Source organism: Thamnophis elegans, chromosome 3, assembly GCF_009769535.1.
Source record: "Thamnophis elegans isolate rThaEle1 chromosome 3, rThaEle1.pri, whole genome shotgun sequence".
NCBI classification, from domain to species: domain Eukaryota; kingdom Metazoa; phylum Chordata; class Lepidosauria; order Squamata; family Colubridae; genus Thamnophis; species Thamnophis elegans.
In genome coordinates, this window is record NC_045543.1 from 34,759,258 (window position 1) to 34,774,655 (window position 15,398).

General features: G+C 41.2%; 1 protein-coding gene across 1 annotated transcript in view; it reads right to left on the bottom strand.

The window, feature by feature from the left end:
- Positions 1 to 9,169: 9,169 nt before the first annotated feature.
- The window catches only part of COPS8 (COP9 signalosome subunit 8), a 43,297-nt gene continuing 37,068 nt past the window's right edge, over positions 9,170 to 15,398 (bottom strand). The window contains exons 7-8 of the mRNA XM_032213944.1: positions 12,607 to 12,648; positions 9,170 to 10,345 (exon numbers count right to left, since the gene is read on the bottom strand). Coding sequence (XP_032069835.1) covers positions 10,266 to 10,345; positions 12,607 to 12,648 — 122 coding nt within the window. The 3' untranslated portion in view covers positions 9,170 to 10,265. The remainder of the gene's footprint in view (positions 10,346 to 12,606; positions 12,649 to 15,398) is intronic.

Sequence of the window (15,398 nt, forward strand, 5' to 3'; positions counted from 1 at the left end):
GACTAGCCACACCCAATTCCTGCAACCGTTCATGTTTTAGTTCCCAGGCCTTTAATCAACTACTTGGTAGTGATTATAGGATGGTGATCTAGAGAGGGCAGAGCTTGTTAACTATTTTACTTCATTTTTCTTTCCTGGACTTATTACAGATTAACAGTTGGTAGGGACTTTGTAGGTCATCTAGTCCTACCCGCAGGCCCAAGCAGGAGACCATACACCATTTTTGACAAATGGCAGTCCAATCTTTTCTTGAAAGAAAGTGGGCTGTGTTCAGATAGACCTAGGTAGAAGAGTTGACAGCAGCAACTCTAGAGGAAGAAAAGGCTGTTTCTTCTTTTTCTGACACTGTAAACATTATTTCTCATACTCTTTAAGGACCATGTTGGTTTTTCATCCATACCTAAACCAGAAGATTAGAATAAACATACTATTGCAATAATTTCAATTTCTTCCAGTTGGTCCATACAATATAACTACTTCTACATGCACTTTTTTCTTATTTTCCCCCAGCATTTTTTAAGTTTCCTAAAATTATTCCCAATTTTACTTTTTTTAAAGATGGATTCTTTCTACCACCTCTTCTTTCAATAACTGGGCCATCCTAGTCAATTTCTTTTCTATATTGGCTACATTTAGAAAGGGTGCCATTCTTCCATTCTTTTTCTTTCAACCCTTGTCCTTCCAAAATAAACCATATAGGCATTTAGATTAGACAACTGCTATTTTTCTAGCAGAATCACCTACAGTCACAGAAAATTAAAATTAGAAGGAATCTTAGACATCTACTCAAGCTCTTGCTCGGGATCCATTAAGCTATCCTGACTGAACCTCTTTTGTTGTAGTTTCAATCCCCTGGTTATGGGGCAATATATAGTAGAATAAGTTCATTCCTTCTTCTATGTGAGAGAACACACACACACACATGCACGCACGCACGCCCCATCTGGCAGTTCTCTGAACTCATTTAATTTTTTCATTGTCTTTTCAAACTATGGAACTCACAGCTGAATACCACACACAAAATGCAGTTGTTTCTTTGTAGTCTAGAGGTTCTTAATGATGCCAATGCTAACTTGACATTGAAAACAGAGGTGGTGGAACAAAAAGTGGAAAATGCTGAAAAAGAAATTATTATGATACAGTACCGACAAATGGAGTTCGCATTAAGAGTAAGGGGGCTGCGTGAGGAGAAACAGGAGAACCTGAAACAGATCCTATCGGAAGCTTTTGACCGCCTGATGGGAAGACCAGGGACCAACCAAGGCTGGCAAATTGACAAAGCTTACCGCGTTAACTCCTGGCTGGCAAAGCAGAAGCAGCTTCCTCGAGACATTGTTATATATTTTACTACAAGAGAGTTTAGAAATATGGTACTGCAAGCGTCTTATAACACTAAGCTTCAAATTGGCGGTCAAGACCTGGCTGTTTTGAAAGAGATACCACCTCAAATGTTAAGAGCCAGGAGAGACTACGCTTTTTTGGTCGAAGAACTCAGAAATCGTCAGATACAGTATAGATGGGATGCACCATTCGGCATCATATTTACATTTGATAAGCAAAGGTACCGCCTCAACTCTGTATGGAAAGCCCGAGATTTTTATTATAATATATTGAAGGCCGGACACCCTGCACCATCTGGACCTAGAGAAAGATCACAAGAAGGACACGATAGACAGCAAACTACACAACCACTAGACAAGATGGAGCATCTCTCTTCCCTAGAAGTGCAAGGTGCTATGGAACCAAGACCTAGCCGCATGACTACTAGACGTATGGAGAAACAAGCTAAAAAGCAACAGCATCAACAATCATCGGCCATCGATCAAGGAACTACAACAACAAATGTGGAAGCAGTGGGAGGAGCTAGACCTAAGGTTAAACAGGCCGTGCAGGAAGCTCTAAAAATGCTTCAACCAACCAAAGATGACAACTAAGATTTTAACATGGAATGTCAACGGACTGAACTCTCCACAGAAGAGGAAGAAAATATTTCATTATCTCAAACAGTTTAAGAACGATGTAATTTGTTTGCAAGAAACTCATATCAAGTCAACTGATCAAAAATATTTGATCAACTCAAAACTTGGTCAACATTTTGCAGCTTCTGCTATGGAAAAGAAGAATGGTATAGTTGTATACTTAAGAAAAGATATGAAAGCTGAATTAATAGAAGCAGATCCCTTCGGAAGATATATTGCTTTAGACTTAATCTTAGAAGGGAAAAAGACATTACTTTTGGGAATTTATGCTCCCAATCAACAGCAAGATAGATTCTATAGAAATCTTCATGCTAAATTAGTACAGTGGGACTATAGTTCCTGTATACTATTGGGTGACTGGAATGGAGTGATAGACACTAAGAGAGATAAGAAGATTTCCTGCCTAAATACCAAGATGCGAGCAAAGTTACCCAAATCTTTCTTTGACATTATGGATGATTTTGAATTGAGAGATATTTGGCGAGAAAGAAATGCAGAGGAATGTGACTTCACTTTCTTCTCGGACAGGCATCAATCCCTCTCAAGGATTGATTTTATTCTAACCACTAATGATTTGCTTTCTAGGGTCAAGAAAACAAAGATTGCAGCTAGGGTCCTTTCGGACCATAACCCAGTTTGGATGGAGTTGGGAAGGGTAGTGCAGGCAAGAAGGTCTTGGAGATTGAATGAAAACTTATTTAGATATGAAAAGTATATTAATGATTGTAAAAAATTACTATCTGAATATTTTGTTTTGAATATGAATAAGGGTACATCTATGGAATTTGTATGGGACGCAAGCAAAGCGTATATGAGAGGAGTTTTGATGAATATAAATAAAACACATAGAAATAAGCAAGGGTTAAAACGAACAGAACTGGAAGAAGAAATTAAGAGAAAAGAGCTGGAGTTAACAATGAACCCAGACGATACAAAGGTTAAGGAAGCTATTAACATATTAAAATCTCAATTTGACATGTTGATCTCTGACCAGGTAGCTACTAATTTATTATATGCAAAACACAATACTTTTTGTAATGCAAACAAACCTGGCAGATGGTAGCTTATCAGATTAGGAAAAAAAGGAAAACTCGAAATATATCTAAACTGATTTACAGAGGGAAGGAGGTGTTTCAACAGGAAGAGATTCAAAAGGCTTTCTGGGAATTTTTTACAGAACTGTATAAAGGGGATAAAATTAATGGTTTAGACATAGACAAATATTTAGACAAAGAGAAAATACCTTCAGTTAGAGAAGAACACAGGCAAAAATTGAATCAACCAATAACCTCGGGGGAAATCCTGCAGGTAATTAAGCAATTAAAGTCAGGGAAAGCACCAGGTACAGATGGCTTGACAGTGGTTTACTATAAAAACTTACAGTTAGAAATGGTAGAACCTCTTAGAGAATTATTTAATATGATTCAAACGGAAGGTAAAGTCCCTCCATCTTGGAAGACAGCGTTTATATCTTTGATACCCAAAGAAGATCAAGATACTACTCAACCCAAAAATTATAGACCTATTTCATTACTGAATGTAGATTATAAAATTTTTACTAAAATATTAGCAAATAGGTTAATGTTGGTCACTCAACAATTGATACATACGGACCAAACAGGTTTTATACAAGGGAGACAGATGAAAAGTAATGTTAGATTAATTATTAATGCATTAGAATATTTGGGAAAGAACAACCAGATCCCTGCTGCGTTTATATTTTTGGATGCTGAGAAGGCCTTTGATCGAGTTAACTGGCAATTTCTGTTGAAGATACTGCAAAAAATGCAGATAGGAGATAATTTTTTACAGTCAATTAAAGCAATATACCAACAGCAAACAGCACAAATCATAGTCAATGGAAGTTTAACAGACTCTTTTCAAATTGGAAAAGGTACAAGACAGGGCTGTCCTTTGTCCCCATTATTGTTTATTATAACTTTGGAAGTATTGTTGAATAAAATACGGGGCTTGGATGGTTTAAAAGGGATCAAGATTAGGCAGCAAGAATATAGAGTCCGCGCTTTTGCGGATGATTTGGTCATAATATTGGAACAACCGCAGGAATCCAGTATGGTTTTAATGAATACGATTAATCAATATGGTCAAGTGTCGGGCTTTAAAATAAACTTAGGAAAAACCAAAATATTAGCTATAAATATGAATATTAAACAAAAGGAAGAATTAGGAGTGATGCTAGGATGTGAGGTAGTTAAAAAAGTCAAATATCTTGGAGTTAACATTTTAACTTCAAATGGGAAATTATATAAGCATAATTATGAACCACTTTGGCATAGCATACAGACAGAGATGAAAAAATGGGAGAAATTGCACTTATCTTTGCTGGGTAGGATAGCGGCAGTGAAAATGAACATTTTACCAAAATTTTTATTTCTTTTCCAAATGTTACCTATACTTAAAAAAGATGCGAACCTTTTAGAATGGCAGAAGGGTATCAACAAATTTGTGTGGGCAGGAAAGAAGCCGAGGGTAAAGATGAAAATAATGCAAGATGTACGTGAGAGAGGAGGATTGAAACTACCTAACTTAAAACTATATTATGATGCAGTGGCATTATCTGTAATTAGTGATTGGATTCATTTAACCAATGATAGAATATTGAACATTGAGGGACACGATCTGGTATTTGGTTGGCATGCTTACCTGTTATTCAACAAAAAATTGGATAAGAACTTTAAAAGTCATATTTTAAGAAATGCTTTATTGCGGGTTTGGAAGAAATACCAATATAAATTAAATGACAAGATACCCATGTGGGCAATTCCTAGACACGCAATTGAAAATATGAATACAGCACAAAAACAGGACAGAATTACTTACAGACAGCTTCTTACCTCGGAAAGGGGGGTATTACAATTAAAATCTTTAGAGGTATTAAAAGAGGAGAAGGTAGTTCAAACATGGTTCCAGTATGGGCAATTACAGGCTAGGTGGAAAATAGATCAAAAATTGGTTTTATTCAAGTTGAGGATAATCTGTTTAAACAAATAAGAGATCAAAGCTTAATGCATATAAAGAGGATATATAATGTATTAATACAGATGGATTCGGAAACAGAATTAGTTAAAGATTGTATGATAAAATGGGCTCAAAATATTGAGGAACCAATAATGTTGGACACATGGGAAAGAATCTGGGTAAGAAATGTGAAATTTACACAAGCTCAAAATCTGAGAGAAAATTTTTACAAGATGTTCTATAGATGGCATTTAGATCCTAAAAAGTTGGCTTCTATGTATCCGAATGTACAGCCTAAATGTTGGAGGTGTGGTTCTCTCGATGCTACATATTATCATATATGGTGGACCTGCCAAAAGGTTAAGGCATTTTGGATAAAATATGGTGGGTCATGCAAAATGTTTTTAAAAGAAGGATAAAGTTTAGTCCTCAGTTATTTTTACTAGGTATATGTACTGACTTTACAGTGGTAGAGACCAATTTGATTCTGCACCTGATAACTGCAGCAAGACTGTTGGTGGCGCAATATTGGAAGAAGGAAGACTTGCCTACAATCCAAGAATGGACATTGAAAGTAACAAACTTAGCTGAAATGGCTAAAATATCGGCATATCTCAAAGATCATTCAAATGAGATATATAAACGAGACTGGAAAAAATGGATTGACTATATACAAAATAAATACGGAACTAAGAAATTCCAGTTAGCCTATGCTTAAGATCAGAAATGATTTAAACTGTTAAAAGTCAGTTCGGTAAGAAGAAGCTAAGGTCAATCTAGAATGTCATTAATTTCTTTATTTCTTTTTTCTCAATAGATTTTAGACTGTGTTAGTTAAAAATCCATACCGTGTACGGGTTCTGGGAAGTCGGGGGGGGGAAGGAGGAGGGGGGGTGGGGGGGTGGAGGGAGGGAGGGGTACACACAACAAAAAAAAATTGTACTTCAATGTCTTAATGATTGACAAAAGTTCATTCCTTCTTCTATGTGAGAGAACACACACACACACATGCACGCACGCACGCCCCATCTGGCAGTTCTCTGAACTCATTTAATTTTTTCATTGTCTTTTCAAACTATGGAACTCACAGCTGAATACCACACACAAAATGCAGTTGTTTCTTTGTAGTCCAGGTTTGGATCAAGTACAAACTTTTTGATTATCAGAGACACTTCATCAGTGTGTTGAATTCCAGGTAGCCCACAATATTTCTTAGAACTAGTAAGCAATTAGTAATTTTATTAGTGGAGGACTCCATTAGTTTGGCATGATTTGTTTATGAAAAACTGATACTGGCTCCCATTAATTTTAGCCTGCCTGTGTTTGAGGATTTTGCCCATACAAAGAGCAAGCTAGCAGGTTTGTAATTTTCTTGTTCTTCTTCCTTCCCTTTTCTGTAGATGGAAATGACATTGATCTTCCCCAGTATTCTGGGACTTCACCAATTCTCAGATTACTGCAATAATCTGGGAATTTTGCAATAATCTGTGAATTAGTTCAGTCCTGAATTAACCTCAGTGCTGCAATAATCTCTGCTAATTACTAAATACTGTAGAATATAATCCATTTGGTCAGAGAAACTTGAATTTAATACAATTTGTTAAGTTTTCTCTTATCACCGTGTCTTCCCTAAACAGTAGCTTCCTCATTCTTATATAACAATGCCCAGCTAAATTGATGGTCCTTCGGAGAAAAGATAGATACAAAATCATTATCTATGGTCACTTCACCACCGCTTTCATCACCGACTTAAACTTTGGCTTTCTTTCTATTTCTAATATATCCTAAGAATCCCTTTTTTTGTTATCTTTGGTATGTCTCACAAACCTTGGTTAATTCTGAACTGCTGCAATTTAATTATATTTTATGTAATTATTCTAATTCCTATAGTATATGTTTGGAATTTGCATCAGTTTTAAAGCAGTTGCCTCTGGATTTATAGGGTTTCTGGCGCGTGCACCGAACCAGCAGTAATACTAGTGGAAACCCACCCCTGCTCTTTGTACTGTACAATATACAACAAATATGACCATCCTCCCCCCCCCCACACCTAACCAATAATAGTTTTATAACCATTTCCTGAAATAACCTTGAAGTTATTATGTAAAAATAACAATATAATTTTTGTGTTAAATCTACCATATTTTTCGGAGTATAAGATGCACTGGAGTATAAGACGCACCAAGATTTTGAAGAGGCAATTTTTTTTAAAAAGTAGGTCGGTAGATAGAGGGAGAGAAAGAGAGAGAAATACAGTAGTTAGGTAGGTAGGTAGATAAAGGGAGAGATAGAGAGAAATAGAGAGATAGAGAAATAGAGTTGGTAGGTAGGGGGGAGAGAGAAATAGAGAGTTAAATACAGTAGGTAGGGAGAGAGTAGGTAGGTTGGTAGATAGAGGGGGGGAGAAATATAGTAGGTAGGTAGGTAGGTAGGTAGGTAGGTAGGTAGGTAGGTAGGTAGGTAGGTAGGTAGGTAGGTAGATGTTTCCAGGTGTAATTATCCATGTGCTCGAGAAGGAAATCACTGACAAACTGCAGCACCTAAGACTTTGTTTCTGCTGGCACAGCACTTGATCAATCTAATTCTCATCAATCAGTTCAAGAGCTTTCCAAAAGGGAAACATTTTTTTCGCACTCTGCAAGCCTCCCAAAAACGAGCCCGTTCCCCCTCCCAAAGGCATGAATAGCCTTGGGGGGGGGCTTGCAGAGTGCTCCTGGGGGGTGGGGGCCAAAAACGAGCAAAAAACGACCCATTATTCACAAAAATGGGCTCATTTTTTGTCAAAGAAATTGCATGCATAGCCTTATGGAGGCTTATAGAGTGCTGCTGGGGGGAGGCAAAAAAGGGCCGTTTTTTGCTCATTTCTGCCTTGCTCTCTGAAAGGCTTCACAAGGGTATGCACTGCCTTTTGGTGAAGGGGGGGCTTTGGGAGGCAAAAAAATGCTGTAGTCGATGTATAAGACGCACCCACATTTTCAGCCTCTTTTTTGAGGAAAAAAGGTGCGTCTTACACTCCGAAAAATACTGTAAGTTCTTACTATTTATAGTTTTACCTTTTTTTGGCTTCTTCTATTGTGCTTCACGTGATTAACACAGCACATTCTATTTAATATTGTTTAACTCAAACCACTTACCGTATTTTTCAGAGTATAAGACGCACCTTTTTTCCTCAAAAGAGGCTGAAAATCTGGGTGCATCTTATACATCGAATACAGCATTTTTTGCCTCCCGAAGCCCCACCCCCTTCACAAAAATGGCCATGCATACCCTTACGGAGGCTTTCAGAGAGCTCCTGGGGGCTGGGGAGGACAGAAATGAGCAAAAAAAAGGACCATTTTTGCCCCCCAGCCCCCAACAGCACTTTATAAGCCTTCATAAGGCTATGCATGCAATTTTTTTGACACACAGGCCCATTTTTGCGAAAAATGGGCCATTTTTTGCTTGTCCCCCCCCCCCCGGAGAACTCTGCAAGCCCCCTCAAGGCTATTCATGCCTTTTTTTTAAAAAAAGGGGGGCCTGTTTTCACAAAAAACGGGCCGTTTTGGGGAGGTTTGCAGAGTGCAAAAACTTTTTTTTCCTTTTGGAAAGATCTTTAACTGATCGATGAGAATTACATTGATCAAGTGCTGTGCCAGCAGAAAGAAAGTCTTAAGGTGCTGCAGATTTTGAGCGATTTCCTTCTCCAGCACATGGATACACCAGGAAATATCTACCTACTCCCTCTCTCCCTACCTACCTATTGTATTTCTATCTCTTTCTATTTCTCTCTATCTATCCCTCTACCTACCTACCTACCTACCTACCTACACACATATACTCTCTTTACCTACCTACTGTATTTGTCTCTCTTTCTTTCTCTCTCTCTCTCTCCCTCTATCTACCTACTTACTTTTTTAAAAAAATTGCCTCTTCAAAACCTTGGTGCGTCTTATATTCTGAAAAATATGGTAAAATCTTTTTGTTCTCAAGGAACAAATGTTCTCTATCTTTTGTAACTTACTGCATCACTCCATACTTACACTGTAGTTAAACAAGTTTACATTTAACATGGTTAGGATCTTACTGTTAAAATATCACCAAGTATTCTTTAATGAACATAGATTTCACACATGCAAACTTGTACACACAAACTCATAGTTAGTCTGAGTGCTAAAGTAATGCTAAACCTATATATATCTCTTGAAGAAAAATTAACTTTAAAAATAGACCAGAATGATGTAAATATATTTTAATAATACCAAAACTAAGCTTCCCATCTATTCTGAGGTTTTCAAATAAATAGCAAAATCAATAGTTAATCCCTTTAGATACTCTTAAAGTAACTGTGCAGAAACTAGGACTCTTTTGCACTCAAACACATCCAAAACAGTTAAGAACATACAGTAATAATGCACTAGGAGAGAAGTGTCACTACAAAGAACAGATACCAACAATTTCTGAACAGATCATTAAATGATGTCTAATAACAAGGGAGGAAAAAAAACTCACAACTCTAGGAACATGCCATATAAAAATAAAGCAAAATGTGTACTTTCTTCCCACATTAGCAAGACTCCAACACAGAAACATTCTACTGAAGTTCAATAATTATTTTATCTACTGGCTTTAGCAACCAGATGTTGTTTCTTGTGAGCACAAGGAATATCCAGAAGGCAATCTAAATATTCTGGTTTAAACAGAAGCAAGTTATCAGTTTGAGAAATCAGCTGATGCTTTTAAAAATCTCAAACCAGAATGCTAACAGGACTGTTATACAAGAACTATTAGCCATGCATATATTCTACCAAGTACATATTTTGGTATCTCTCAGATTTAATGTGTGCTTATATTCAAGAACAGATCTTTTAAGGTATATTAAAATAATAGCCTTCAAAATCTGCCATTAGGTATTCCAATGTGTGACAAGCCAAAGCAGAAACTCATTGTAAATGTATAGCTATATATAATCAAACAAAGACACTGCAATGTTTTCTGATAATTTTAAGAGCATTGCTTGACTGCATTTTGATCTTCCTTATCCTTTTCAATGTTTGGTTTTCAGCTGAGCCATAGTAGTGGTTAATTTTTCCAATTTATGATAAGATTACAAATGGGGAACAGCTACTTCTTCCACAATGAGTTATTTAAGTCTACATACTCAGCCAATTAAATATGGGAATTAAATTGAAAGACTTGCTCCAATAAAATCAATATGGTAAAATGTAAAATTATGTTACACTGTAGCACATACACTGCAACACTGAACACAAACAAATTGCAAATGAATCTCAAAGTACATAGCATATCATGGATGAGTGATCAGAGTTTTCAATTTTCAAGGAAAGCTACATAGTCAGTTAATCTGGCCAATTGCTGTTCATTAGGAATTGGTGGAACTGGAGCAGGTTCTACAAAGAAAGCAGAAAACATGATGAGAACAGAAACTACATTATTATTTCCATCCTACAAAGATGACAAGCTGTACTTCTGGAGGCTGCAGGTGTATCCTTTGCCTCCTTCTGCTGTTTCTGAATGATCTGGATAGATCAAAATTTCATTCATGGCCACAGTAAATGGGTAATTAACAAATCCTTCAATGCCCTTACCCACATTATCATTAGAAAGTCTACAAATACTAAGAATGTAATGCTTACTCTTAGATATTTTATAACTTTTAATACAAGTTCCTGAACAACATCAAGATACTAATATGCCAATATAGAAACGTGAGCGATATTGAAAATAAAAACAGCTATTGGCTATGTGCTTTGTAGCACAAGGGAAATAATTATTTAAAACTTCAGAAGCTTCCACTTCTGCATAAAGGAAAAAATGAGTAGGCTTCAAATTCCTACATATAATCTTGTGCCATGTTAATTTATTTAAACAGACAAAAATACAATGCTAGAACATTTTTAGACAAGCAAGGTTATAAAATATTAATAGATTTACTGCAGTGGTGGGATTCAATTTTTTTTACTACTGGTTCTGTGGGTGTGGCTTGGTGAGGAGGGCATGTGACTGAGTGGGCATGGCCAACTCATCATCACTCATGGCAAGGTGGGGCGGCACCTTGCTGTGACATTGAGTTGGCCACGCCCAGCCACATGAACGATCCTACAGGGACAGGGCGATTTCCTATGTACTTCCCCATCCCCTGCCGCCCTTGAGCTGACAAAATAAAAGCCCATCTAGAGATCACGGCTGCCTGCCAAGCCTGCTTGCCAAATGCTGGCAAAAAGAGGCTGGGGGAAAAAAAGAGAAGGGCCAATGGAAACTCCCCTTTTTCCGCCTCCATTGGGCTGTCTGTGCCGTGCCGGATTGGGATGGGGGGGGGAAGGAAAAAGCCTACTCGGCTACTCATCAACATGATGGCTGCCTTTGCACGGGGCTGGACAGCAGGCAGCATCGAAGTGCCATAAAGGGGCCGGCCACAGGAGCTGTCTTTCGAGCAACTCCACTGCAAAGGGAGGCAGAAAAGTTAGTCCAAGTTGTCTCCTTGAGATGTGTGTGTGTTTGCTCTGTATGTATGCCCGAGAAGGAGACGACTTGTCTGAACGTTTCTGCCTCACTTCGCAGTGGAGGAAGGCAGCTCCTGCAGCCTGTCCCTTTATGGTCGTCCCCCCCCAATTGAAATACCTTAAAGAGACAGACTGCAGGGGCTGCCTTCCGAGCAGCTCTGCCGGGCCTGGATGCGGCAGGTTTCCAGGCAGTTCCAAAATTAAATGGAGAAAGAAGCATACCTCAGGAGGGAGACCTGCTGAGGGACCTGCTGTTTGCCCGAAGGGCCACCTTGGGACAACATGACAAGGTTTGGCTTCCTTTTTGGCCCGGCTCTCAGTTGCCGCCTGCTCACCCTCCCCTTCATCTCGGGTTTCGCATACAGGGTGACTTGCTGCTTCTGAGTGTTGGACAAATGACCCTTGGGTCAAGTGTCGTGCTGGATGCCTAGACCAAGTGCTTTCTTTTGGGCCTCTCTCCTGGAGCTGGGCCTGAAACACGGCTGAGACTCGCTGTGTCACCCCCCCCCCCCGCAGTCCTTTGGCTGAGCACGGCAGGCCTCTCCCCCCCGTCACCCTTATCTTCTCAGGCCAGTTGAAGAGTGGCCACGTGGGAGGCAGCTGGGCGAGTGAGCGAAGGAAGGTTCACCAGGCAGGAATCAACAGGGCCACATGGTCGAGGCAAGCATGGGAACCAGTCCAGAAAGCAGCGGTTATACCGCTGGCATGACTCTAGGCATCGCCCAAGGCAGGCAAGGCGCGAAAAGGAGTTAATAGGAGGGGGGGCAGTCTGAACTGTGCATAATTATTACTATTGGTTTGGAAGAACCGGTCCAAACCAGCTGAATCCCACCTCTGATTTATTTATAAAATGTATATAGCCACCTATTCTATGCACAAAATAATTCTAGGTGGTTTACAGCAGGCAATAAATAGTATTCACAAACCATTTTTAAATATAGAATCATAATTGCCCTACAGTGCCCCAACATCTCAACTATATGAGTTGCTGGACTGATTTGATTCTTAGCCTTATGCTTGGGGAAAAAGCCAGGTCTCGATGATCTATTTTAAGTTTAAGACGATACAGGCCCTCTGGACTTCCAAATAGGGGCAGGCTGTTCCAAAGGACTGGGGCAGCTACAGAGACAAACCTGATATATGCATACCTGATAGTGGATGAAACCTATTAAATGTAGGCTCCTGAGGACCTGAAATACATAACAGCAAAACCCATCTATCAAATAAACACATTGTTAGAGATTTTGGAAATGTATAATATAGAACTCCCCCCCCCCCCACAACCCAAGGCTCTTCTAGTTTAGAAGAGAACATAAAAAGTAACACAATCTCATACATAATAAAGAAAATAGAAAAAGAAATAGCAAATATAAGCATGTTTACAAAATTACCTCACCCTATGATTATAAAAACACTTTTTTCTATTATCCAGTATTTTTCTAAACATCAGAAGTCATGTAGTTTTTTTTTCTTTGGTGGCTCCGTCGCCTGTTTCATCCTCTAACTGTGTTTGCTAGCGACGGGAGCGCCCCGCGATTGTGCGACCACCCCCAGGATCATCTCCGGGCCGTCAGGACGCTGCAGCTGTGGACTGTGGGAGTTTGGGCGGTTTCAGCGATCTCCGTGCTGCTTCATTTACATCAGCTGTTCGGCGGCGAGGAGAGGAATATCAGCCCGGTGGCAGTGGTGTCGTGTTTCGGCGGCCCCATTGCCTCCCTCACCCTTGCCCCCCGTTTGCCTGCAGTGGGATTGCGGAACTGGAAAGACCACCCCTGGATCCTGCAGACCTGGAGGATCCCATTGGCCTCAGAGATTCCGAGGCTCTTTAGGCTGCCTTGGCTATTTAACTCTGAGGGAGCAAGCTCCATCTTGGAAACAGCAACGGGGTCTCTAGGCAATTACAACGCCTGTTCCATCTCTTCCCATTTGTTTTCAATGGTGTGCCTCTGGGAACCTCTTGGAGTGACCTTACTCCCAGAAGGAAGACTCTGGATTTGTACTGCGGGTGGACAGATGATGTTTGCACTGCGTGTTTGTTTTGAACCCCCACAGGACCCTCTGACTAACAAAGTTATAGAAAAAGAGAGGGGTTATAAGACACTCCCCCATATATTCTATCTGAACTATAACTGGTCCTCAGCCATTTCAACTCTGAACATTGAGAGCCGATTTTTACCACCTGAACTCGCACCTTAAATTAATCAATTGCGCAACTTTTAATTTCTTTCTTTTCTTTCATCTTTTTCTTCTCTCTTTGTATGGGATATGTATGAGATATGCGTGAGATGAATGAATGTCCCACTTTTATGATCATATTGTTGTAAAATTTTTGTGTTTTTTAACTTTTATGTGGGGACTGTTTGGGGGAGTGTATCAGTATGCATGATTCGGAGGACCTGCCGGGAGATGCGGGGGCCATGGGGGTGGTTGAGGGGACTAGAGACACGGGAGAGGGTCGGGGTATTACGGTCGTAACAGGGAGGGGCAGATACGGCGGGGACTTTAGGGCAGGCCATTACCGGGGAAGGAGGGTTCGCTACATTACAGAGATCCCTCCTTCCGGCCCTAGGAGTCCCACTCCGAGACCAGATGGCGTGAGTAGTCAGGACCCTGGTCTCAGGCTGTTGTCGCTAAATGCCAGGTCTGTCGTACATAAAGCTCCTCTCGTCCGGGACTTAATTTTAGACGAGAGGGCAGACCTGGCATGTATTACTGAGACCTGGCTGGGCCCAGAGGGAGGAGTCCCCCTTGTAGAGCTGTGCCCAGAAGGATTTCAGGTGCTACACCAGCCGAGAGCCCAGGGAAGGGGTGGGGGTGTGGCCGCTGTTATACGGGAGTCGTTAGTTCCTCGTAGGGTCCCTGCTCCGGAGATTGTCGGGTGTGAGTCTTTGCTGTTAAAGTTGGACCTCGAGGGTCAAGTGGGTCTGCTGCTAACGTACCTGCCTCCCAACAGCGTTGCAGCAGCCCTCCCCTCGCTCCTCGAGTCGGTAGCCGAGCTGGCAATTGAGTTCCCTAGGTTGATGGTCCTGGGGGACTTTAATTTGCCGTCGCTCGGTGAAAACTCTGAGGGGGCGCAGGAGTTCATGGCTTCCATGACAGCCATGGGCTTGACCCAAGTAATTCGAGGCCCAACCCATTCGGCGGGGCACATGCTTGACCTCGTATTTCTCTCGGAGCAGTGGATTTGTGATCTTGGTCTGAGGGGGAACGACATCATACCCCTGTCGTGGTCAGACCACTGCCTACTGAGGCTCGACTTCCGGAGGCCAAACCCCCACTGTAGGGAGGAGGAACCGACCAGGTGGTTCCGCCCCAGGCGCCTTATGGAACCGTCAAGGTTCCAGACAGAGCTTGGGGTTATTCCTGACACTTTCGCCCACAGTCCGGTAGAGACTCTGGTTGCTGCGTGGCACTCGGCAGCATCGGAGGCCCTCGACCGGATTGCGCCACTGCGGCCCCTCCGAGGCGGCGGAACCCGGAGACCTCCTTGGTTCACCGAGGAACTCCGGGAGATGAAGCGCCGGAGGAGATGCCTAGAGCACCGTTGGAGGTCCGATAAGTCCGAATCGAACCGAGCAATGGTAACCACCTGCACCAAGGAATACACCAGGGCACTTAGGGCTGCAAAAAGATCTCACATAGCCACCTTGGTTGCGTCCGCTGAGTCTCGCCCAGCCGCCCTGTTTAGGATAACCCGCTCCCTATTGAATAAAAGGGAAGCGGGGGAACCCTTGCAGGGCAGAGCTGAAGATTATGCCCAATTCTTAGCGGACAAAATTGCTCGGTTTCGGTCGGACTTGGACTCCACCCCCGCAGTTCCAGCCGAGGCACAGGAGGACCAACTAGAACAGCTCTGGGTTGAGTTTCAGGACGTTACCCCCGGGGATGTGGACAAGGCCATGAGGGCTGTAAGTACCTCCACCTGTGTACTGGATCCGTG